The sequence below is a fragment of the Amblyomma mixtum genome, chromosome 4, assembly GCF_055824585.1.
Source record: "Amblyomma mixtum isolate Tamu chromosome 4, ASM5582458v1, whole genome shotgun sequence".
Taxonomy (NCBI): domain Eukaryota; kingdom Metazoa; phylum Arthropoda; class Arachnida; order Ixodida; family Ixodidae; genus Amblyomma; species Amblyomma mixtum.
In genome coordinates this window covers 92,267,845-92,294,406 of record NC_143015.1, presented here as the reverse complement: position 1 = coordinate 92,294,406, position 26,562 = coordinate 92,267,845, and the positions used below count along the sequence as shown (strand labels likewise).

Below are 26,562 nucleotides of genomic sequence, written 5' to 3'. Positions count from 1 at the left end.
TCTGTCACTTTCTTTTTTTGCTCAAGCGCCAGTTTGGACAAAACGAGTTTCGTGCAACGTGCAGGCATTCATTTGCTTCCGAAGGAAGTGATGGATCGTGAGGAGGAAGCGAAAATGACGGTGGCCATTAGCAGTATCCACGCAATGTTTTCTGTGTTTCGAACAGCGAAGGTCTGTGTCGCTGATACGTGGAAGGAAAAGAGAAAACTTTTTTGCGCCGCCGCGTCACGACCGTTTTATATTAACCGAAATGTCGTATGTTTTTTTTTTTGCGATGCAGAGCGGGCAAGTTCATCAGCATCGGCGAGCACATCCGGTTGCCCGATGACGTCACCATGGGCTACATTATAGGTGAGTTTGCTCTTGCCTTTTGACTTACTCTAATCTGACCAAATAAACGGTTATGCTTCGGTATTTTTGAAGCCGCCATTAAATCTTCCATTTCTTTGTTGTTTTTTTGTTTGCGCCATTTCTGGTTTGTCAAAATCCACGGTTTCTTTCTTCGATTATAGCCAGTTTTTCAGTATCACAAAGCACTACACTGCAAACGCGTTTTGTAGAACCGTGCACGTGCAGTAATCCATGTACGATTTCATATACAGGTAAATGATGTTTCAGTTTAGATATTTATAAAACGACGGACGGCTTACATGTTTATGATCGTGTTATACTGTTGACCGAGTGCATTATGGTCCAAGCTGACGATTTATTTCATAGGCCTAAGTACACGCGCCGTCAAAGAAATTTACATGAACGAATGCACCGGTTCCGTGAAATAAAGTTGGCGTTGTGAGTGGTTTCTTCCTCTACTAACGTGGCTGTAACTCATTTCCTCATGCGCCTACGCATTTTCGGCATTGTTCGAGGACTCAGTGGTCTCAGGTCTGAGGACTCAGGACTCTCTCTCTCTCTCTCTCTCTCGCGCGCGCGCGCGCGCACGCACACACACACACACACACACACACACACACACACACACACACACACACACACACACACACACACACACACACACACACACACACACACACACACACACACACACACAACCGCGTTTACATGAACGCGACAGGAGTCGACTCCTATTCACTTACTGAGGGAAAGAGCGGGTCTTGAGAAGGAAAGGCGCGACTCGTCTCCTACTGGCCTGACGTTTTTGCGCTTTTCCTCAGAAACTGGACTGGAGTCGACTTCTGTCGCCTTCATGTAAACTTGGCTATAGCAGGTGTGAAACTGGTCGTTGCTTTCACGTATACTTTTGGATTCCGAATTACCCTAATGGCTTCCGGGTCACCTGTAAAGGCCTCAAAAAGGCAGAGGTACTCTGGTTTCTCCGTCTATACCCAAACACGGCACTGTGCCGGGCAGTATTAAAACAGTTCAATCCCGGAATTCTCAGAGAAGTGTCCACATTGTGGGCAGGCGTTCGCGGACACCTGTCACATGCTGTGGACTTGCCCCTCAATTCCTTCCTTCCCACCCCATCCCCACCCTACCTGGGAGGACAGGAAGGCTGCACTGCTCAGTTGCTCTGTCCTCCAGTCCCAACAAGCCCTGGTGGCTAGAGCCAGGGCCACCGCGGAAGCCACGGTGGTCCCAGACTAGGGACCCTCCCCGCTCCCCTTGAATTTTTAAGGGTCAGACCCTTAAGGTCCCAAGGGGTTTGGGGTCAGACATTAAGGGTCTGACCTCAAACCCTCTCTGTACATAGTTTAATAGAAGTTTACCACCACCAGGTAACCACACGGTGGTCCCGGACTAGGGATCCCCTCCCCTTGAAGTTGTACGGGTCAGGCCCTTAAGGTCCCTCTCTGTACATAGTTTAATAAAAGTTTACCACCACCAGGCCACCAGCTACAGAGCACTTGCTGTTCACCGCCTCTTGCGCTGCGTCCTTACTGACCCAGAGCCTTTACGTACCCACAGTAGCAAACTGCATGCCACTCGCTATAGCGCTCCTGACGCGCTCTGTCGATCTGCAGTAACGCCTGTGTGTGGCGAAAGAGAACGCACGTGGTCGTCACGCGGTGTGGGTCGGCTAAGCCTCACGGACGGTTGGCTTCGGCGCCTTGCCGTGTGCACTCTTTCTCTTTGCCGGTTGGCTGGAAGCAGGCGTGACGGGAGCACTGATCCGTTCCTCTCTAATCGTCCCCCTCCCTGCGCAGAGCACCTGCTGAAGAAGAATCTGACCGTGGTCGAGAACTTCCACTCGCACCTCGAGCCCATGAAGTTCCTCAAGAAGGAGGCCCTCAGCGACCAGGTCAGTGGCCATCACTCTCCTGCTGCCCTACTCTGACACGCGCTCAGTTCCTTTGGAATTTTGCGCTCTTTTATTTCGGCATTGCTGGGGGCAACTTTTCTTGGTTGTATCGTGAAGTTGACCGGAATGACTTCAAGGAACAACAACTGGCAAGGTTTATTACGGTCCGTGCATATATAGGGACGTGGGGAGAGAATGCAGGGTTAAAAAGAGGGGAGGCAGTGCAGCACGTTGCACATGAGCTGGTGATAGCAAACAGGCACCGGCACTGATATGATACATTGGTCAAGCAGGTGTCAAACATTTTGTTGTTTTTTTTAGAGCACGCATTGCTTACGGTCTTTCCAACGAGGTCGTATTTAATGCACTTGGATCTTTTTGTGCTCACCGCGTACTTTGAACTTGATTAGCTTGGAGATGCAGTTAATCTTTTTTTTTTTTTTGCAGCTTCAAAGCGTTCCTACATGATAATGGGTACGCGTCGCTCGTGTTTTCTGAAAGCGGCATCATATCGCGTTTTTCGTTCGTTGCATTAAGTGTACAAATTATATATATTCATGCTGTCGTGCGAAGGCAACGTATAATCTGTCATGGGCTGGTGCGCTACAGGGTTTAGATTTGTGCGCCAGTGGAAGCAACACCCTCATAAAACACCGCCTTACACGGCGAATCCTTGATGAAAGTGCCGATCGCAATACGCGCGTTCTGTATTCTGTTGTGAGAAAACATCGATTTTTTTTAAATGTAGGTTCTGCTCACAAGTGCATTCAGTTTTTGGCTTCCAGTGCACATCTTCGACCGGATCGCCCACTTCAAACATTACTTACATTCTATCTGCACTGTAAACAGGAAGGTGTATAAAAAAGAGGGTAAGTTGTCCTCTAGCGCATTCTCTTTTATAATATGGAATTCGCTAGAGGACAGTTTAGTCGCTTTTTATACTCCCATTTAGCCGTATTCTTGTTTAGGGTGTGTTCGCTTCTTAGCTGTTGCAAGCGCCCTGAAGGCTATGCAGTGGTTTCTTTTTGTTTCCTTGTTTCTCGTAGCGGAGACAAACTCCGCAATTTTGTACACTTCGCTATCTAGGCATTCGTTGTTTGTATATAGGGCCCGCTCGTCGAGTGACGCCCCGATGATGATCTCGAAGACCTGTTTTTCGAAGCTCTCGAAAACCATTGATCTCGGAGGCCATTGTTCCGCGTACAGGTGCGGCCTGCGCAGCACGCGCTGCCTTTTCTATCTCGGCCTCCGTGCTCGCATAGACGGCGAAAGAAACGCCGCTCAACTCTTGTCAGCGGCGGCTCTTCAGGAGAGTGACGAATGAGGGCGGACTGTCTCGACGCCGCTGCAAGCCGCTTGCCCAGACGTGCTGCTGCAGGCTAGACATGATCGGCAGACTTGCAGACAGGAAAACTACCAGATGCATATTTCAGAGCCCCCCCCCCCCCCCCCCCTTCCTGCATTTGCTAGTTTGACGTTATCTTTGTGGTTGACGGTTGGATTAAGCCCGTTATACTTAATGGCACCGACCGAGACACCTTTGTTTTTATTTCTAATGCGGTAGCATTACAGCGGCCATGAAGGCGGAACCGCCGCCGTCGGCGTATGTGTCAAGCCGCCGCCTGCCAACCGTGGCCGGCGGTAGGCGTTGTTTAGGGGACTTCCCTGCCTTCACCCGCCAACCGTTCCCCTCTCCACTTGTAAAAGAGAGAAGCAAAACGCCGGACTGAGAATCGCTCAGCAGAAATGGATAAAAGAAGCGATTACGATTATAAATGGGATGCCAATAGGATCAGAATTCGATTTGAATGAGAATTGGAATAGGCCGGTGAATGAAAGGCAATGGATCCTGGAATAGATTGCCCAGTGTAAGAAAAATGCAGTCGCATTTTCGCCGCATTAGTCTAACTGATCGAACTTTTTATTAGTCCCGCCATAGTATTAGTACTTGGTGGCACACTTGTCAGGCAGTAACCGTGTGCCGCTCAGTTGCACTTGTTGGGCATAGAATTAGACGCACCGGCTAGGCTGGGGAAAGGAGAGAACCAGCCATCCTGCATTTTTTTACACGATATCCGCAATTTCTCTGCGAGACACGGAACTTCACGAACCCCGTGTTGCAGCGGCTGGTAGTGATGGAGTTATTGGCAATAACAACGACCATAAAATTTCAGCTATCAAAACAGCAGTGAACGCGCTTTCCTGCAAAGCAGGTTATGCTGGCCGCACGCGACATCATGGACCAACACACTACGCAAGTTTTTGCCACAGTGCAGTCGCGTTAGTTTCTTTACTCTTGTTCCTGCAAGGCATGGCGGCGACGCGGAATCGAACCCCTGTCCTTGGTGCGCGGCCTCTTTGCAGTGGGCTTTAATTCTCCAAGATGAAAGACGGGCGTTTTTGTTCAGCGCGGCACGATTTGCATCTTGTCTCTAATGCTTATCGAACGTAGACGACCGCCTCGCCATATACGTTCATCCTGCACCCATTTCTCACCAAGCTCGCTGCGCTGCCGCTCATCCTTTACATAAATCGTACCACAGTCCGGGACGTCGTAAAGATGCCCGTGAAAAGGCATCCCTCATGGTGCTACTCCGAGCGACAGTGTGTCCTGGGCGCTACGTCTCCATTCGCTTGGAAAGAAAGAGCCGCATTTCCCGCCGAGCCGGGTCTCTCTCTCCTCGCTGTCCAGGTTTAACACACGACGGCGTCGGTCCCGAAACCGGTGTCAACGTCCCCCCACCTCCTCCGACCGTCGCTCGCACTCTTGCTATCGCGGTCGTTTATCGCTGCATCTGCTTTCGGCGCACGTTTTCCCCCCATTCTATAGCCTACCCTTCTTTCTTACGTCCTTCCTTTTTTCTTCTTTCTACAGCGGTAAGCATTCGTTAGGCGTCACCATATAAATATGCGTGCTGCCATCTACCGAGTGTCAGCCGAGACGCCAGCTGGTGTAACCTCGTTAAAGCTGCAGCGGCTGGGCAAGGCTTGCAGGTTCGAGCGACATTGTCACCGTTCAACAAAAAAAAAGGGGGGGGGGGGGGAATAGTCTGGTTGGTTTATTGAGGTTTAACGTCCCGAAGCAACACAGGCTATGAGGGACGCCGTAGTGAAGGTTTCCGGGAATTGCGACCACCTGGGGTTCTTTAACGTGCACTGACATCGCACAGCACGCGGGCCGCTAGATTTTCGCCTCCATCGACATTCGGCCGCCGCGGCCGGGATCGTACCCGCGTCTTTCGGGCCAGCAGCCAAGAGCCGTAACCACTGAGCCACCGTGGCGGGGTGGGAATAGTCTGGGGATATGAAGAAGAATAAAGAAAAATCGGGCGCTGTTTCTATTTTGATAAAGAGGGTTCGATGTTGTACCGCGGCTCATCTTAGATCAGCTGCGCCAGTCTCTTCTCAGTACGGCGCCGGACGAAATTACACCTTCGGGGAGAAGTGACGATAGCAGCAGCAGCGGCGGCGGCGGCAGTCAACGAGCTTTGGCGTGGGAAAATTTCGCGGCCCGGTCCGCACCAGCGCCTGAGGCCGGTGTATATAAGCTTGCTGGGCGCCGGTCCTCTGTCCTGTCCGCTTCTTTCGCAGTTCTTTCTATTCCTTTGGACCTCCAAAGCGGCGGCGGTGGCGGCGGTCATTAGCGGCCGCGAAACCTGGCTGGGCTTGCCCGCCTGCGGCGGCAGTTATACTTCTTACGGGCTCCCAAAGTAGAAGCAGCGGCAGCAGAGCAGAAAGATAGCAACCTGTTGATAAAGAGGCCTGCGCCGATGAGCGGCCACCTGGAATGTCTTGTCGTCGGTCTTCCGCTTCTGGAGTGCACACGGACCCCTCCCCAGCACCTGCCGGCCTGATCGGAGATGGTGTTCGCGAGGCTTTTTTCTTTTCCGGTTGAACGCTTCGCTTATCGCGAAGCCTTCCAACCGTAGCTTTCTCGCGTTAATCGGCGCTGCGCCTGGCGGAAATCCATTAACGTCGATGCTCGGTCCTTCCGAATAGGTGCCATTAGAAATCATTTGAAAAACTGGTGGTAATGACGTTAGTTGTAGTCGAGGTTGACCTGCCTTTAGTTTAACTCCGTACCCTTCGTTCGATGGTACAGCTTAATTAGACCTTTCATTAACTATAACTGGAGAAGGTTCATATGCACCTCGTCTGCAAAAAGAAAACGAGTTTTTTTTTGTTTTTTTATATATGCCCCGATCCCGCTGTTCGTTGTTACGCTGGTCGAAGACTGTCTGGTGCTAACCGTTGGAATGGACATGCGCCGTCTCCCATGAGGCGTTGTGTGCAACAGGAACGTGGCTGGTTGGTTTGATCGAACGTTAATCAAACCGCGTAGTTCAACCAAGACGAATAATGTGTTTGGTACTCGTGGGTGGCCCTCTGTGACGCCCTCGTCATACAGAGACTTCGACAGTCCATCGACTGTCTATATGATTTGTGTGGGCTGTATATTGATATTTTTGTGACGGTTCCTGCGATGGAAAGGTAGGACCCTCCGCCTCTAACCATTCCCCATTCACCTAATGCGAAGTAAGAACTATAGATGCACCGCCTTTCTCCCCCCACACCGCAGGCATGCGTTCATTTCCAGGTCTATATAAATCTCGCGAACAAATCCTGCTGCGCACTCTCAGTCGTCATAAGCTGACATGAACATGGCAGTGGTTCAGTCGCCGTTAGTCTGAAAGCAGTCACGTAACGCTCAAGTGATAACGCCGTTAAAGGCGGACAGACAGAAGTTGGCCTGCGTCGATAGGGTACCGCTTTTCTAACTACAAAGAGGTCATTCTCACCGAAAACAGACCTTTTATTAACAAAAAAACAATAAGAAGTACAGGTGTCGCCATCAGCGGCTGATTTCGCAGGTAAAAATGCATGCGTCGACATCGATTTTGCAGTACGGATCACTGAGGCTACGCTAAACCGGATTTGAATCGACCGGCGGGATGATTTTTAGATACACTTTTCTGCGCGATAAATTCGTTTTTGGCTTACGGACAAACGACAGCATACCTAGAGAGAACCGTAGAATCAATTTTTACTGAGAACAATAATTTAACGGAATGATCCACAGTGTCCCTTTAGTTTTTTCGCATGGGGCGCAATACAAGGAGGTGGATGTCGCATAGTTATTGCAAAGGTATCTGATATGCGTACAGCCTTTGTCAAAAATATGCGGCCCAAAGGGTTTGCTTGTTCACATTGCAGCAGGAATCCTTTCGCACTGTCAACGGCCAAAATCGCTCGAACAGGACACGGATACCCGCCCTCACCTTTCTGGGGCTGAGGACGCCTAGGGACACTAGAGAGCACTACTGCACAATTAACTGAAGCAAACCCCTTGGACCGTATATTTTTGACAAACGCTTTACATGTATTTGCGAAACAGAATAGTGAAAATGAATCTCGCTGTAGTTTTCTGTCGTCGGTGGCTCTCTCGTATGTTTCTTGTGCCTGCGAAAAGTATAACAATGGTACGTTTTTCCTAGCCACTGCTCGTGACTAAACTGAACGGTAATGTCCGTACACCTTACGCCGAATCAGATAACCATCGAGCCGGCCGTTTTGTCGCACGCGTTGTTGCATTCTCTCATAACCGGGGCTTGACGTAACAGTAGCATCTTTAACCGGCCTCCCTGTATGGTCACTTTCAAACGCGGAACAAGCGAAGCGCAAGGTCAACACCGTTCCGAGCTGCGCCCGAACCTGCCCCGCCCCATGACCTAAGGAGCTTTTACGTTAAAGGCAACTACCTCAGATACACTTCTCGTGTTTCCCGCGGTAGGGTTATCCTTCATCTCCTGCCTCGAGGGTGCTCTCGGCAGCCACCCTGCGTGTCGTTAGGCCGTTCCTCCGGGAGCAGCATCCTCTTCTTGATCTCGATGCCCACCTTGTTAAGGTCAGCCCCAGGACGCCCCCTGGAGACGCGAGGGTCAGCGCGCAGCCTTTCCGGCGAATCCTCGCGAAGCCGTTAAAGGGAGAGAAGAAGACCCGTCCCCGTCAAAGAGGAAGAAGGCTCCACACTGCGTGCTTGCCACCGGGGTCATGGCGTGCATAAACACGTTCCCGCCTCGAGCCTCTTCTGTAGATCCCGCTGGCCGCCACGCGCTCTTGCCATAAAGAGGCAGAAGAAGCAACAGCGACCACTCTTGCCCCCTCGGGCTCTTGTCCGTTCTAAACGTCTAGATGTACAGAAGTAGTGCCGCGCTCCCTCTAGGATGGGGGAAAAAAATAAAACAGGGTGGAGAGGAGGAGGAGGAGCTGGAGTAGACGGCGGATGATGTGGTGCCGCGCCGCCCAGGCAGGCAAAGCTGATGCGCTGGCTCCTGCTGCTGCTGCTGCAGTTGATGCGGTAACTTGTCTGGCGCGGCTACCGTGCCGCGACATGTTGCTGCTGTTGGTTCTTTGGTCGGCTGTCTGGTTGCAGTCCGGTCTTCTCTTGAGGAGCCGCCCGCGGGCAGGAGCGCGTCGGCGTGCCGTGTTTGCCGCCGTACATGCCCCCAGTGGGGGGGCGCGTCGGGTGCGTTTGGGTTTTACGTGTGGTCGTGGTAGGATTGCGGAGAAATGGGGGACAGCGCTGTGGCACTACCGAATGGATGCCAGGGCATGATAATAATGATAATAATAATAATAATAATAATAATAATAATTAATATTATTATCTTTATTGCCCTTTGTATTTTCATGTGTACATTTTCTACCACATCAAACCATGCAATGTTTGTGGGTGGGTAGGCAGGTCAGCGGGTACGTACCGGGCAAGCATGTATTACATAATGAAATGATCAGAACGATCGAGTCTCAACGCAAGCGTGAAGCAAGCACGGTACACGGTATGCTAAAGGCATCTAGTGCATCGAATGACTGTCCGCATGCCAGCGATTTTTAAACGCCGGCTAAATTCTCTGCATTTCATTAAAGAGTCTCTCTCTCTATCTCACAGTAGAGGTAAAGAGACCGCGTTTCCGACGAGCGGAAGCATTCGATGACGACCTGCGTTTCGTGCACAGCTATGGCGACACCTATAGTCGTCTGGCGGGCACCGGACTCGCCTGAAACAACACGCAAGTTCCGTCTTTCATCGTTCCATCCCCGTCACCAGATGGACGCACTAGTCGATTCGGTCATGCCTTGTTTGCAAGACGCGTCAATCTTATCTCTGCCGGATACCTGACTGTATAGAAACAACGGGTCGTCTAACGTGCCCGTTGTCGGCGCGGCGTCCTTCTAAGAGCAGCGTTTTGAGTGGGCTTTCCGAAGCACCGCCCGGGGCCCCTTTGTGTCCACTGCGCTTGGGAACTGTTCGGGGCCGAATCAGAGCGGCTTTGCGAGGCGGCTGTTAGATGAATCGTGCTATACGTGATGGATCGACGAGTAATCTCGGAGGCCTCGTCTCGAAGCGACGCTTGCGTAGCGGCAGTAGTCAGTGCTAAGGGACGGTGCGTTTGGCTGGCGCTGATTTGTTTGCATGTGTCCGTCGGCTAACATAACCGGCATTCGTCTCACCTCTTCCATTATCATTGTCCTCTGATTGACGAAAAAGAAACTCAAGCGGGGACGAAGACAATTTTAGCACGAAGGGCATACCATGCACCAGGACTTTCAAGAACTCGGGTGAAAAGACCACTGTGGAACGCGTAGTTCATGGCGCACTGTTAAAAGAGAGAGAGAGCTCACTCACCCCTCGGGCTGAAGAAATTGTGCAGCTGTCCCTCTTGCTTGGTGGCCTCAGGGTGCGACCAAGAGAAGTCTAGGGTTTGATTTCCCTGCTTACATGTATTTCTATCTCCCTGTCGTGAGTCCTGTCACGCTGCTTATAATGTCGCCGTTCCAGTTGTCGGCGCTGAAATGAAATCAGCTCTGAAAGTATGGGTTTGAAGCAGAATTAGACTTTCGTCTTTGCGGGCTGACTAGAAGAGTTATTGTTCCTGGCAGCTTTTGCCCAGGCCGGTCTGAAGATTCATTTTACATCGGCACTTGTTTTGTTTGTTTGTTTTTTACCCTGGAGCATGCTATTAACTGAGCAATTAAAACAAACCTAAGCGGCACAGTTAATCGGCCCAGTATTGGAAATATACTGGCAAACGCCGGTCCTGCAAATGAGCAGGTATAACCATCAATTTCCAATGCTGGACGTATTACCTGTGCAGCATTGCGTTGCTTGAAATAGCTCATATTTATACGGTTGTGTGTATGTTGAATTTTACGGAAACCAATGTACACATAATTCTTACTGAAAACTGCGCAAAAAACGAGGACACAGAACGAGAAGGCACGACACGGGCGCAGACTATCAACTGCCCTCGTTCTGTGTCCTCAACTGTTCTGTGTCCTCGTTTTTTGCGCAGTTTTCAGTATGAATTCCTACCAACTAGCCCAGTTTACCGTTCTTATTAACTACACATAATGTTTGGTTTTATGCTCAGTTGTTTATATTTCTCAAAAGCCTTCCCTCCTTTTAGGTCAGCGCACTGTCACTCGTGTCTGACGCCTCGTCGCCGGCATTGATGCTAGTGCGGCGGTCGTGGTGCGTTTGCAGCGAAGTGGTGTTTAACGATTTCGCGTGTATTTGAAGGGACACAGCGGTCACAGTCATGCGCGGCTTAACTTATGATATGCATTGCGACAAACCTGTTCTTTCGGTTCCACCGTCTTTTGTAGTATACTCAGTGGGACCGAGATTTGACCTTCTCTTGCTTCTTTCCCCGTGTGTTCGCAGGTGACCTTCAGCTACTCCAAGTTCGGCAAGGAGCTGAACGTGCTCAAAATCGACGGCTTCCCGCTCAGGGTAGACCCGACCAGGTCAGTTGCCACCTCTCAAAACAGTTTCCTTCTTTTGACTCGTGAACACAAGCTACAGCCTGCAGTTTAACGGTCGCTAACCTAATGTCCATGTTGCTGAGGGAGCCCAGTTCTAGTTGACGCCTGTAACTGAGTTAACACGGTGACATCTGAGATCTTGTTTCACTCACCCCTCGGTATCCTGAGCCATTAATAAAAAAGAAGAAAAAAAATCGGCGAGTTAGCAGGTTTGTTACGAAGAGCACCGTTGACTCCGCCTGTGAAGGTTGCAACAGAGAATATATCTGTCAGACCAAAAGTCAGAGAGAGAGAGAGAGAAAAAAAATGAATTTCAATGAGAGGGAAAGGAGGAGAGGTCGGCCGGTGGCAACATGGCCCTGGCCTGCTGCTCCACAAAAAGTCAGAGGGTGCACATATCTCCAACTTCGGTGCTTTTTGTTTGTTTGTTTTCAGGACTGTGCGTATGATTTCAGTTGTCTGTGCTTTTCTGTTGCCCCATGTTCAACTTTTCGAACTTAAGTTGCATGCGCGGAGATTTCTTTATCTCTTTTCTTGGTCTATTCGCCGCTTATCGTAGCCGCATTCCTCAGCGGCAGGCGCATTACGCGCCGTGGCATACACGTAGCGCGTGCATACGTACAGGCTTTGCGGTCGATCGTAACTCGCGTATCGAATTATCGCATCGGACAGCCGGGCCTTTCCTCCCATGCAACCCCCCCCCCCCCCCCCCCCGCCCCCCCCCGCAGCGGACTGTGGCGCGCGGGAGCGAAACGATACAAAACGAAAACCGGGACGACGGCCGGACGGATGCGCGATTCAACGGCGTGCCAAAAGCGGCCGCTTTGTTGCTCGTGCACAGCGGATGATGTTTGAAGCCATTGTCTGCTACGCGCTGACGGCTCCCTGTCATTCGCGCCGCCCAGCGGCGGCCGCCGAAATACTCTCCGCTGCTGGCGGTGGGGGGGGCGCTGCAGTCGGCGAACGGAAGATGCCTCCCTGTTGTTGGCCATGACAGCTAAGTCCGGGAGTGCAGAACTCGGTGCTGCGTGCAGAGCCGTCGGCATTGGCGTTCCTGCTAGGGCGGTGGAAGGCGACGTGTAAAAAGAGGAGGAGAAGGAAAACTTTGCTTTGAGCGTAAATTAAATGGCTCCGATTAAATACCCCGAAGGAGAGCGAGTTGTTTGGTGGGAGTTTTTCGTTAGGACGGTGGCGTTTACGCTCGCTTCATTGGTTTGTGAGCGGGGATGGCGAGCAGTAATACGAACGTTAAACTGGTTCGCAGGGCTTTGATTAAGCAGTCCTCAGGCCTTAGGTTATTTAGAACGTGTATATCTATTCTCATGCTAGGGCTAGAGTCAAAATGAAACCTATTGTACATGAGGCTTTCTGGAAGAGGGGATACCGTCACGACAACGGTACCAGGATGAACATGTACAGGGCTCTCCTTTCAGCTGGGTTTAACTGCGAACCTGCATAAATAAGCTAGTGATTATAGCAGGGCAGTGCATCGTTGGTTGGCTGGAAGTACTTTTTAGTGGCAAATTTATTTAGCGCTGAAAAACAGTGTTCATCTGGTATACACGAACGCCTAGCAGTGCCAACTCGCTCGAGTTTTGGGAAACCCTGCATGTTTTGACGATTGCTCTCGACCGATCCTGTACCTAGGAACACCACCTGCAGCTCAAGACCCCAACCCCGTCCCATTTTGTGGAATAAAGTTTTATACTACTACTACTACTACTATCGACCGGTGCTCAACGTTAATCACATCTGTTGTTCCCACTGGGCACTTCTGTGTCGCGCTCATCTTCTCGTCCACCGCCTCCCTCGTTTTCCCACCCAAACAATTTAAATACAAAAGAACGCGCAGACTGCGTTGCAAGCATGCTCAAAGTCCATCTTCCCACGGCCGAGCAGGGTACGCTAGACGTACGGACCCAGTCCGACAATAGAAGCCGCTCGCCGCACGAAGACGCCCAGTCCTCTTGAAAAACAGCATTGTCTTGAGCCGAATCTCCGCTTTCCGTGTATGCCCAGAGACGCTGTGTGAAACAATGCGCCCAGCTCCCCCCTGAGTGACGGGGCCGCGCAGCGTTCCATCGTGCGAGTGCTCTTGAGCGAGACGGGTTTGTTTTCCACGAGCCAGCCAATTGGTTCGGGGAGCCTCCTGGTCTACGGGCTCTTGAACGAGGCGCGGTGCGCAGTTCAAATTTGTTCGAGTGACCGCAGGTGGGCATGGTGCTTGGCATACTCGGTCTCCTCGGAGCGGTGTAGACGGTGGTGTCGAGAGCACTTGGGCAGACACGGTTTGCTTACTGCGATAACAAAAGTGCTACCGTGCGGAGAGTGGCCGCTGTTTTGAGGACGAAGGGCAAACGAAGAACAGAAGCGTGGCTGTCGAAGAACGAAGCGAAGGAGTGAATATTTCGTCGTCTTTCGTCTCGTAGCGAGGTAGAGCTTGAAACGACAGACAGCATCTGAAGCAGTCCGCTGCTCCGTTCCAACTCCGAGCTGCGCGCTATATATATACACGACGACATATGCGTGTGGATGAATGTGCTGAGTCTGCGCCAGATGTAGTTCCCACTTAGTTGTAGTTTATTTCGATAGGAAAGAACTGCTCCTGGAATTGCCGCAGCCCAAGCCAGCCTTACATCGTCTTTTGCTAATTGCTCAAGCGCAAGCGCCGTGCCTTCTTATTAAAGACATGTTAAACCTGGAAAGCGCATAAAAACAACGTTGTTCGTTGTTTTTATGCGCTTTCCAGGTTTAACATGTCTAACCAACTCGCCCAAACGCAGCCATTATTGAACTTATTAAAGACACCGCAGTGTTCTACTACGATATATCTGATGTACACGGCGTTGGTCTAGTAACATATAGTGACGGAAAATGTGGTTCATGTGGGCCTTAGATGCGGGTACTTTGTGAGGTTTGCGGACAGCCTGAAGGTTTTAAGTTAGTCGTGCATGAGTGGACAGGTGCATGTGGGTCGGACATTCAGAAGAGTTCCACTTGCGCAACAAGCTCATCCCGAAGATAAAGGTGGTTGTACGTTGTATGCTGGGTTTAACGTCCCGAAGCGATACATGGGTTTTATGAGGGATGCCGAAGTAGAGGGTTCCGGATTAATTTAGACCCTCTGGGGTTCTTTAATGTGCGCTGATATCTCGCCGAACACGGGCTTTTCTTTTTTTTTCATTTCCCATCCATTGAAATGCGGCCACCACCACGACCGGAATTCGATCTTGTGACCTTGGGATCAGCGGCCGAGCGTCAAAACCACTGAGTGACCGTGCCGGGTCAAAGAGAAAAGATGGCGGTATCGCAGTGTTTAGCGTGCAGAAGCTCCCAGTACCAACGCAGTGTTCCGCACGCTCAAAGCAATTAAATAAATAAATTCGTAAATTGGCTTCTCGAGGAAAGGAAATGGTGCAGTATCTGTCTCACATACGAGGGGGTACCCAAAAGAAACCGGACTAAATTTCTTGGTCGCAAAGCTTCTGTGGTACCGCGTTTTGCCCCTAGGAGCGCATAGAACGAACATTCCAGAGTCAGTAAGCCGAGTGCCGTCGTTGAAGGAGGTCAGACTAGTTTAGGCAGATATTTAGAGTGACGACTGTTTTGTGTGAACGTCGTTTTTGCAGTGGCTGATTTTCGTGAACAGCGTGCGCCGGTGAAATCCTGATTTTTGCTCGGAAAAAGTTGAATGGAAACTCTTGAAATATTAAGAAAGACGTACAAGGACAATGCTATGGGGACAACTAAAGTGTTCCTGAAACGAATCCTGAATCAAAGCAACAATCATGCCAATGGAAAACTTCAAATTCACCTCGCCTCAAGAAAGCTCGTCAGGTGAAACCAAACCTCAAAACAATGCTGATTTGTTTTTTCGACGTGAGAGCAGTCGTTCATTCAGAATTTGTTCCGCAGGGTCAGACAGATAGCCAGGCTTTCTACTTGGATGTTTTGCAAACATTGGGCAACAGTGTGCGGTGGAAGCGGCCAGAATTGGGGTGGTCGGGTGACTGGTTTTTCCATCATGACGATGCCCCTGCTCACACAGCCCTGTCTCTATGACAATTTTGGGCCAAAAATGGCATGACCCCTATTCCTCAACCCTCATACTCTCCCGACCTTGCCCCGTGCTACTTTGTTTCCGAGAATGGAAAAATAGGTGAATGGAAAGCGTTTTGATGATGTTGCTGAGGTGGAGAAAAAAACGACGGAGGCACTGTCAAGCATCACAAAAGATGAATTTAAACAATGTTTTGAAAAATGGAATGAAAGATTCGACAAGCGTATCATTGCAAGTGGGGAATACTTTAAAGGAGATTGAAGGTCGTTGCTTAAAATGTGAACAAATAAGTTCAAACAAAAATAAGTCCGGTTTCTTTTGGGTACCCCCTCGTATCTCGGCGGACACCTGAACCGTGCCGTAAGGGAAGGGATAAAGCTGCGAGTGAAAGAAGAAAGAGAGAAAAAGGTGCTGTAGTGGAGGACACGGGAATAATGTCGACAACCTGGGGATCATTAACGTGCGCTGACATCGCACAGCACACGGGCGCCTCTTGCGTTTCGCCTCCATCGAAACGCGGCCGCCGCGGTCGGTCCGGAATCCTTTTCTCACCGAGGAAGCTTCAGCCTTCCGCTCGCAGCACCAGTCTCTTCAAGCTTCTTCTTTCACAGAGCAGCGTTTGCTTCTCACAGCTGTTGCACAGCCTATTGCATAAGGCCGTTAGTGATATGCATTCCCTGTTAATTGCGTGTATGGGCCACATTACCTCATGGCAGCGCGCTTCAGAGGGGATCCCACTACGTGCCCCTCTAGTTGCGTGAGCCCCGTGTTTTGAGAACCTGCAGTAAACTGCGTGCTCGTCGGCGACCTTGGCGCCACCTGCCGTCATTCCAGAGCAGCCTCACTGCCTGCGGGGCGGGAAGGCCGGGCGTAGGCAGGCCCTATTACATGCCGCGCCGTCGCCGCCGTCTCCAGACACGTCGCAGACGCGCCGGCAACATCTGGCAGCCGGGGCCGGAGTGCCGCCGATGCCCGCAGCTTGTGGGCAGCCGGCGGCTGTGAGGAGGCGGCACGCGCGTCCATCCCTCTGGGCTCCTGGTTACCCCCCTGGTCACAACAGAGAGCGCGCCAAGTGGACGAAGGGAGAAGTGCAGTGCAGGGGTCACGGGCGGGAACGAGAGCGCCCGTCTTCTTCGGCACCGGCTGCGCTGAAAGAGAAAGCGATAAAAGAGAGTGACAGCGGGGGGTACTGGCCCCGCTCTTCGAGATGTCTTCGAGGTCGGGGAAGGAGGGCGCAGGCCTGGAGGAGTAATTCGAGGCCCGCGTGCGTCGCAGGGACGAAGCAGCCGCTGTCTTTGAGGAATTACTAAATTAAGAAGGAAACAAAAAGTTGGGGGAAGATGGGGCGAGGTGGTGTGGGGGAGGGCGAAGCACTTGCCCACTTTCGCTCGGGTTCCCCCCTGCCTGTCACTCTTGAATGCCTGCTGCTTCTTCTCTTGCCGCTACTTGTGCTGTCTTGAATGGCCTGTCTTCAGCGCTGCACGCTCTTTGGCGTGGCTGCGTAGGGGATGATAAGGAATTCTCTCCACAGTTGTTGTTGAAAGTCAGTAGAACTGCTGAATAATGGAGTAACGAAGTGGATGTGGAAGTAACTGAACGGCACGTTCATCATATTGTGCGAAGCGGCTCTACAGAATAGCGTGTAGCAGTAGTTTCGAGCGTCTGCCTTGTGCTTTTGTTGGCCATTGAATGGTGCTGCGGCCTAGCGGGAGTAATCCGGCTGCTTTGTAGTAACGGCATTACATGTGCCAGTAGCTATAACCGCGGCCTGAAGTCAGCATCTGCTAATGCAGCAACGGCGAGGTTCATTGTTCCGAGTACCCGAGCTACGAGGAGTTCCCTGTAGTGGCAGGCCCTTGTAGTGTTCTCACTGACTGACCTTGGCTTATGAATTCTTCGTTATATAAACATGTATCTTAATTCTGTGTCTGTACGGTTTCCTTTTTCTTTTTTTTGTACTGTTTTGCTGATTGACATTGAACCTCTGCTCTATCAAAGCTATAAAATGATACTTGAATTTTGGGATTTCAGTAGCGTGCAGTAAAAATGAAAAAGTAAGCGCGTAGTTGTGAAAAGTACGCCGCAGAAAAGAACGAAACGCAGGTACAAAGGAGAGACTAAACTGTAAATAAAAAGGAGTAAAAAGAGAGCTGTCCTTTACCGTAAGTCCCTTGCACCCCCTGGAGAACAGCTTACTCCCTCTTTATTCCCTTATAGGAGCATCTGTGTTTAGAGTATACAGGACCACCCACTGGAACGAGTAATAGCTCCCATTATTTTCATCACCACTCCGCAAAAAGAACGGAAGTCAACCGAGACTGCTTGAATACTACGGTTCATGCGTACTCTTTAGTACATCGTTTTCTGTCCCGTATTTTCCTGCTCAGCGGTCTTTCAAGCCGTAGAAAAAAAAAAAACGAAAAATAAAAACGTGGGAATTCGACACGGTTCAAGGCTTCGTGTGTCCAGCTTGCGACCGAAATCGCCGCGGGACATCTCCTTCAAATGCCTCGCGTGTCACGTCGCAAATAACCGGCATCTGGCCGGAGGGGCCCCGAGGTGTGCGCGTCGCCTCTTAGACATCGGCCAAGAACGACTTGGCGCCAAAAAGTGGCGCAAAAGCGTCGATGAACCTCGTCTTACAGCCTGTTATTTGCCAGTTTTCGGCCGTCCTCGCCGATCGCTGCGCCACCTATGATGATCACGCCGCCGCTGTATGCAGCTATATCTTTGTCTCGGCGTCCAGTGAAAACGTGCCCAGTCGCGCCACTCGTAGCCCGCGGGCAGGACTGTGTCCCGGCGCCTCCCGGTCTCGTCGTGTGAGGGGGCGCTGCGAACGCTTCTTCCATGCGGTCGTCGCCGCAGTGTCGCCCCGGGCTGTGTTGCGCGGTGTAATTACGAGGACCCCTCGCTGGTGACTCCGTTCGTTCGCGACCTGTCCAGGCATCCCCCCCCCCCTCACTTCGTCCTTAATCCCCTCCATTCGTTTTTCTTCTCATTTTATTGTCTCGCGTGTACACGGCGCCTGGGCTTGGCGTCCGAAAATTGGCCTTGCACAACAACCGCGCGATCATTGCGGCAGCGGGACAGGTTAATAACCAGTTTGAAGTGGGCGCCGCTTTGAAGCGACTTTGTTCAGTTCACGGCGCCTCCTCGTGTGTGGGGGTATCTTCGGCAATTTTTTGTTTGGTAATACGCGAAGCGTCGTGCGAGGCTGGGAAGCAAAACAGCATTTTTCCTTAGTCGAGCCCGTGTGTAGCCTTGTCTTCATAATCCTCACTTGTCCGTTCCACGTGCGAACGCAAAGCCGCTGTGAATCGGGCTGGTTGAAACAAAATAAAAAAAGCTTATGCGTTTTAATTCGTCCATATCACAAGCCATCAGTGAAACAAGCACTTGTCATGTATGCCTGTGGAGACGTATACGTGAAAAGAGTACGTTGTTGGGCGAGTCGGTCACACGTAATTTCAAAGTATACTGCGCACACAAAAGCAAGGACGTTGCTTGTTGTGTGTGCCTTCACGTCCTTGTTTTTGTGTGCGCAGTATACTTTGAACGTATACGTAAAAGGGCACGGTTCTGCAATTCTGGAGTATGAAGGCAGCGATGTAAAGACAGCACGCAAGAACCGATAACTGCACCTTAACTAAGTCCAGCTATTGAGCCACGTAGTCGTGTCTCTGTGTGCTGCATTTTAAGTTTGCTACCATCACGCCTTATAGTTTGTCCAGCCACCCAGCGCCCCCTATCAGCTTCAGGTGGGGTTCTAAATTCGGCACACGAAGTACAGTGTTTAAAATCGCCAGTTTCGTTTGAGTATCTATGTATTCGCTTGGAGTGCACTGGTAGCCCTTGTTTAACAGCGTGGCTTCTAATTCTTTTACGTCATCTTTCTTTTCACTGTTTTCCAGGTTCCTCTCGCTGCACTGCCAGCTTTTCCCGAACTTCAGCTTCTGCCCGAGGTAGCGACGCGCCTGGCCACGCCTGATGTAGCACAAAAGATGCCAAGAGCAACGATGCTTGCCAACTCTGGACAGTGGTGGACTTCAAAACGCTGTGAAAACTTTGATATGACTCTGTGTGTGTTCCCAATAAGAACACAGTCTCTTGACCGATGGTGGAAGACAAGGACTGTACTCGTCCTGCCCGGAGCATAGTGTGGTGTAAAAGACTCCGCCGCATCGACAATGACTTGAGAGGCAGCGTGTCGTCACGTCCAGAAAAAGACGTCGTCACGTCCAGAAAAAGACGTCGTCACGTCCAAAAAAAGACGTCGTCGCGTCCAGAAAATGACTCCCGATGTTTCACGTACGTCGGGATATCCTCGATTGTGGTTCCGAGCGCTGTGGCCCTCGATCCCACCTCCCGAAAGGACTTCTAGTGTGTTCATTGCTGTGTTCTGCGTCGCATTTCATGGCTGTCAGCAAGGTAGCACCAATTTTGCAGACTACACTGAGTGTCTTGCTTTCGGTCGGGCAGATAGGCACAGCTCAACTTGTGTCTCGGCCCCCGTGCTGTGTAAACGATCGTGTAGAGAAAGACGTAAGCTTATTTGTGAGTACTATAAGCTTATATCTTGTTTTACACGATATGTTATGTTCACGGATACGGTAAGACTCTCTACATTTCACTGATGCGTGGAAGGAGTTTAAGCATCTGCTGTCTGATGCTTGGTACATGGATAGGCAATGAGAATGACTTGTCGTATCTAGAGTAAATTCTTGCTCGCGCATATTCTGATGGCTACAGTACTCAGAAGAGCATCTGCAAAGTTATGTGTTGTTGGGCCTTCTGAAGTTCTGATGTGATCAGGCGGCCGAACACGCTCATCCTCTAGAACAAAGACTGGACGAACTTCGTTGAGTCGCCTTTGTGACCTAGTGCAAATTTTTATTTTTGAACGAACTCTGCAGCGTGCACGTGCGAGCAATACCTTCAGAGGGAATGTTTCTTTCACTGGATGACAGGTGGCAATGAGCTTTCCTTTCGCTGGATGGAACCAAAATTTAAAAAAAAAATAAAGTGTAGGATGCGGCGGTGGGATTCGCAGAATTCTCAAGCATATGACCTGTTCATAATTCGCCTTTGCTTTTTTTTAACTTACTGCATCTTGATTGATCACTTGTGTCTACAATAATGGCTAACCAGTGCTTTTATGCATGGAGACTTTTGTGAGTGTTTAGTTGCCACTGTGCTGCTTATTATTAAGCTCATAGCCGGCTTCTAATTAGGTGCACAAGAGAAGTGAATAAAAAATACTAATCTTTCATGCCGTAAGAACAAAATCGCCCGTCATTGCCACCTGTTCAGTGCATAAACCTCTCTCCTGTCTTTTGTACAGTATATAAGCTGTATTTCAGTTTATATTGTTTTTAATTACTATTCTAGTGGTCTTTTTTGTTTGCGCTGGACCTTCTGTCATAAATGTATTTGGATATTTTTCATGGCCTGGTTTCGGCTGACAATTTACCGGAAATGTCTGGGATGTTCTTTTTATGAAACTGTTAAAAGGCGTCAAACTTTGCACGCCGGCATGGAACCCTGTTCGTCACAGACGCAAGCTACGCTGTTCTGAAGCTTGTTTGCGGACATGGTTTGGTTCTCTGCTCAGACGTCATTTCCGGTGTTTCAGTCTGTGCTAATGGAAGTCCTGCTGTGCAAACTCTTCATGTTTGGAAGGACTCCAGAGTATTCGTGCGATGTCAGTGGTAGAACACGATCGTAAATGCCGCCATGTCTCATGCCGAAGTTTTATACTGTCGAAGCCACGCGCGAGATTTTGTGACTGTTGTGTAAAAAAACGCGGTCCCTCGCTTTAGTAGTTATCCTCACTATCAATACGAGTCCAGGGCACTTGCAGCTAGTCGGTTATTCTTGTTTCCGCAACGATTTTTCGGAAGCTCGAATAAAATGAAGGCAGTGCGAATACGAATACACAATGCGGAATACTTACGCGTCTGAGCAGCTTAGCATATATCTTGAGATGATTACCAGTCACTTTTGCGGAGCACTAAAACCATGCACTTTCTCTAACCGTTTCCATTTTATGGGTCCGTCGCTGCGTGCGTATTTGCCAGTGTGGCCAGAAATGCAGATCATCAAAACAGCAGCACGTAAAACAGAGTGCACTGCCCGTACGCTGCTTGGCGCTTTTTCGGGTCTTAGAAACCTTTTGGGCAAAAGCACCACTTGCCTCGAGACCGTGCGTTTGCAAATCCTCATACCATCCTTATAATGTTCCACCGTTGCCTGTACATCCATTGTTCAGAACCGATCATGTCCAACATCCCCGATCAAAAGTTTTGAATACTGGAATATTGTAAGGTATTGTTATGAAAATAATGGGCCCCGCCGCGGTGGCTCAGTGGTTACGGCGCTCGGCTGCTCACCCGAAAGACGCGGGTTCGATCCCGGCTGCGGGGGCTGAATTTCGATGAAGGAGAAATTCTAGAGGCCCGTGTACTGTGCGATGTCAGTGCACGTTAAAGAACCCCAGGTGGTCGAAATTTCCGGAGCCCTCCACTACGGCGTCCCTCATAGCCTGAGTCGCTTTGGGACGTTAAACCCGGAAAAAGCAAACCAAACCAATGAAAATAATGAAGGCAATGGACCATTGTTCGGATGTGTAGCAGAATCTTTCTTTTATAGAGTGTTTCACCACTCGCATCGAGCAGTCAAGACTGGCATAAAAAAAACCAGTGGGGAATGCTTTCGACGACAGCAAAAACGTTTATTGCGGAAAAATTCAACCCTGCCGACGGGTTGCAGATATATTGATCTTTATTGTGAATCCGCGTATATATTGATCGTTATTGTGAAATCTTACAATATATGAAAAAAAATTGCATCATAAACTGGTCCCTGTTCAAAAATTATTTTGTCCGTGAGAAAGAAGACGCAGCACAACAACGAAAGCTACCCGCTGTATCTGGCTCGCGTGGCTACCCGCGAACCTGCCACCGGCTGAGGCGTGAACTCAACCACGCGCCGACAAGAAAGTACAAAACTATCTTCCCTCTTCCCCCTGTCTCGAGCGCGTAACAGCAGTAGCAAGGCGGCAGTCTTAAACATCCCGGCTGTCGCGCTGTATTGCAGCGGCCGGGAAGCAACGACCTGTAATTGCGTCCACGTCGTCGTCCCGCACTTGCGCGAGCCTCTTGCGTCGTCCCCGCTTAATTGAGGCGGCCCTTTCTCCCCCCCCCCCCCCCTTTCCTTGCCTCCTCCTTCCTGAACTGCCGCGAGGTCGGTAGCCGAGCCAAGCTAAGCCGGGACAATTGGTCTACCGCCAGCGCCCCCCTGCGGGGAGGGCTGCTGACCAATCAGAGCGGACCCCTGCGGGCGCGACGTGCCTGTCCGCCTTCTTTACGCTGAGGACAGCGGACGCCACTGGGGTCATTTGAAATACGTGACTGCGCAAGAGATATGGCTGGACAACGAATATTTCGGGTGACGTGCCATGTGCCTGAAAGGTATTGCCAGAGATAGTGCGGTAATTACGTATGCGCTGAACTCCGCGCCTAGGTCTTCTTTTCCTTTTGACTGTACAGGGTGTAGTGCGGTCACTTAGCGTAATCCAGTACTCTTTTTTTTTCTGGCCTGTCGAAGAAGCTGGCGGATGGATCCCGAGCTTGATACGATAAGCCTGCTGTATTAGAGGGCCTGTTTTTGCGAGTCTTTACGCCGCCGGGGACGGCGTCAGAAGCTCCTGTCGTTATCATAGCTAATGGACTGGTACGTTTAGAGATACGAATGGAAATAAAAAAAGATTACGGAAAGGGGAAAACTGAAGTGCCTTTAATAGCCTGCTCTGTAAACATGCCATCCGAGTTGCGTGCGGACAGGCATGTCATGTTTAGAACTTTCGAGGTTTTCCAGCGCCTTTGCGTTGAACACGAAACCTTGCACTCAATATAACCTCATGGCTTGACGTGTGTCTGGAGTCTTGTCTCTTGCTATTTTCATGTCAACGCCCGAGCAATACGTGCCAAAACAAGAAGCTCCTTCCAGGAAGCGCATTTGCGGTCGTACTGCCTTCAGACAGCCCGCAGTCAACGTTGTTTCCGGATTATGTCTTGCTTACAGCATGTTCTCTTCGGTTTGTTCATGTTCTCTTCTGTTCAGACGTTCTGTGTTCACGTTGAATGCGTTCGTTTGTATATTTGCGTAACTGGTACTGAAGACCTTCGCTACTCCTGATTTTCTATTATGTGCAATGTATTTGTGTTCTCTCAACGAGGAAAATGTATTCTGGAACTGTGTCTGCTCTCCTAGCCTCGACTTTTGATGTCATCTCATCAGAGCCATCGCTCTGGCAATCTGAAGTATTCCTTACATGTTACAACACTGTCGCGAGCTGTGGCTCATTTCGAACGATGTTTTAAGTGTCCTTTCCTTGTTTACGTGAGTCCTAGATGAGCAAGTATTGTGTAAATATGTCTGTAAATAGCCTAGTTCTCTGTGTGGGCCACTTATTGCGCATTGTGTTGAGAAGGATGCGCTTCCAGTGACATAAAGTGGAATGATGGCGCTGTATTTTTTCACGTGTACATATTCGGGCGACGAGCAAGATACTGGGGCAATTTTTATTTTTTTTTACTCATGCCTCACGGCAACCCTGTGGATGCCCCACACTGTTTTAAAAGGGGCTGTTAGGCGGCGCTTTTGACATGATGATTTCGACTCCATCTGTCACGTGTGCAACAAGCGTGCGGAAGTACGCGAATAGGACAATAATAATAAAAAGAACAATTTCAACGAGACTGTGTGTTTGTGTTATGTCTGTTCATTTGCTTACTGAGCACTGGATATCTACAAATGTTGATAGAAACCAATTGTTTCGCCGCTTTATGACTACATCGCATGTGTTGAGAGGACAGACGGCAACGCTTTCTGCCCTTCAGAAAGTCCCCAAGACAAGGCCCAGGACAGAGGACCAATGGCAAGGATGATGAAACGATAATGAGTCACGTGGTTCCTAGACGGGGCTCTGTCCTTCACTGATTCAACGTGCCGGGTGAGAGTGACAGCTTGGGAGTCTAGCACTGACTAAATATTGGTGTTTTCTCTCGTTCGTTTTTTTTAATCGATAGCATTTAGGTTGTGTTGCAAAAACCGCCCGGTTTCTCCGTAACGAAATTCCCTCATTGGTCAAATGGGAGATGATGTAATCAGGGTCACGTGTACCTACAGGAACCAATCGGAGAGCATCGTCAAATTTGAAATTCCGAAGGATCCCAAAATTTGGCAGTTGGCAGAGAGCACCATCAAATTTCAAATTCCAAAGGTTCCCTATAATTTTGCAGTTGACCCACCTTCAGAAAATTTGCCAGTTGACCCACCTAGAAAATTCGGACCACTCCACAAATTGGCAGTTGGCGCACCCCAAATTTTGGCAGCTGACCTACCCGAAAAATTCCCAATTGGCCCACCCTCAGTTGGCCCATCTGCAAGCTTTGGCACTTGGCCCACCCCCCAAAATTTTGGAATTCACCCACCTCCAAAAAATTTGGGAGCTGGTTCATGCCCAAGACATACCCCACTTGACCCACCCTTAAAATTTTGCAGTTGGCCCATTCCCGAAACTCAGCGGTTGACCAAAAGCCCAAATTTCCCACTTGGTCCTCCCCCGAAATTTGGCAGTTGGCCCATGTCCAAAGTTTCGTAGTTGGCCCACATCCAAATTTTGTGCAACTGGCCCATTTGGCACTTACCCATCCCCGAAATCTTGTCGCTCGTATCACTACAATATTTGACAGTTGGTCCACCTGATTTGCAGTTTTGGCGCGTAAAGGCAGCATGATGTGGAAAGGGCGGGAAAGTCAGATTTCAACCAGTTTTGGCAGGAAAAGGAGGCGTGATGCGAAAATGGTGGGTAAATCTGGCGCCAAGCGGTTCTCTGAGGGAACCAATTGTATATGTGTGGCATTGCGGCGCCGAGCATTTGCTGGGAGCTCATGAATAGGGAGACCGCCTGTCGGTGTCCCTGAAGTGGCTTTTTGTGTTTCTGTCAGCATGAAATAGTGATGACGAAAGGTAAAACAAGGCTGTGCGATGTAGAGGAGCTCTAATGAAGTTGCGGTACGCGTGTCATGTCAAAGGCCGCCGGTTTACCAATATCCTCCAGCAAGAATTTTTTTTAATGCACTTTGTAGGAACCTAGTTTTCTGTAGAGAAAGAGAGAAACTAGAACACCTTTAATCTCCAGGTAGTCGAATCTATTCCCGAGCACTCCACTACGGCACCTCTTCTTTCACTGTCTTCTTACGTTCTCTCACGACGCGGCTGAGATGTCCACAGGGAATTGAGACGATTACGGCGCTCCTTCCCTCGAAATCAATTTAATTTCAGAATACTGAAAAAAATTGTCACCAAACAAACCTGAACGCTTTTCTCCCTATCTAGGGATGGCAAAGGAGTACCGACACAGCTGACCCTCTTGAGACGCCATCGAAGGGGACCGTGCCCACCACCACCAAACGTCGCGTGGCGGCGGTGTTTATGATCTAAACTACAGTGGCTGCTGGCGTCTCTTTATCATTACTTAGGCAAAAGCCTTTAATGCCTCATCGTTGTCGACAGAAGGTTGTCAGCAGCGCTGTCCCGCTTTTCGGTTGGTCGAAATGGGTATGACGTCAGGGTGCGCGGATTCGAAGTAACGCGGTCACCCACGGATGCCTGGTGCCCCCTTTTGGAGCAGACGACAACTAATAAAATAGTTGCGTAAGGCGTCCGTGGGTGACCACATTATACATACCTCATTACTGCGAACAGAGCCATGGATACAACCGAACTCGTCGAAGCAGAGAGAGAGTCGTGCCAAAGAAGCAGTCAAAGTGTGTAATTTTAATGTGTAGTCAAAGTGTGTAGTCAAATAAAGCATTAGTACAGCACAAACAGTCTCGCAGTCAGAGCCAAAGTGCCCCCTGGACTTTTACATAAATCTAGCTCCTGCAATTAACTGCGATGTGCGAAGTTTGTTCGGTAGCGATTTTAAGAGGGGCTACGAATGCATATGTCTTTTGGTTTCCTTTTTGTCGAAGCATCTCCAACATGAACCACTGTTTGATTGATTTGCCTCTCCTAGCAGCAAACAAAATATTGGATGTTTCCCCGTGCTTTCCTCAGTTCGAAACACTTTTGGCTTATTTTGCAAACGTCACGGGAAGCTACAGTCGCCCATTACGGGCACACCACAAGGTTAGCTATAAGTTTGATTTCAGCCCTTCATCAATTCTGAAGAAAGAGGTATCAAGGCGCACAAGACAAGGATAAGTGGAAGAAAAACAAATTCATACCCGTTTGTGCGTAGTTTATTTATTTATTTATTTATACACAGTACCTACAGCGCCCTCACTGGGGCATTATTGTAGGGGGGAAACATCATAAATAAGAATAAACTTCTAGTACACAATAAATT

The 26,562-nt window shown here is 49.9% G+C and overlaps 1 protein-coding gene across 1 annotated transcript; it reads left to right on the top strand.

The window, feature by feature from the left end:
* The first annotated feature begins 161 nt into the window (after positions 1 to 161).
* LOC149347429 (fringe glycosyltransferase-like) lies at positions 162 to 23,905 on the top strand. The gene is made up of 4 exons (XM_089587100.1): positions 162 to 351; positions 2,166 to 2,260; positions 10,986 to 11,068; positions 19,058 to 23,905. The coding sequence occupies exons 1-4, from the start codon at positions 258 to 260 to the stop codon at positions 19,110 to 19,112; spliced, it is 327 nt and encodes a 108-aa protein (XP_089443226.1). The 5' UTR covers positions 162 to 257; the 3' UTR covers positions 19,113 to 23,905.
* The last annotated feature ends 2,657 nt before the right edge of the window (positions 23,906 to 26,562 follow it).

Bases quoted from the DNA above. Each gene is read 5' to 3' on its own strand.
- LOC149347429 (XM_089587100.1), top strand. From the start codon at position 258: ATGTTTTTTTTTTTGCGATGCAGAGCGGGCAAGTTCATCAGCATCGGC. The intron at 352-2,165 runs GTGAGTTTGCTC...CTCCCTGCGCAG, and splicing joins CACCATGGGCTACATTATAG to AGCACCTGCTGAAGAAGAAT. The intron at 11,069-19,057 runs GTCAGTTGCCAC...ACTGTTTTCCAG, and splicing joins CTCAGGGTAGACCCGACCAG to GTTCCTCTCGCTGCACTGCC.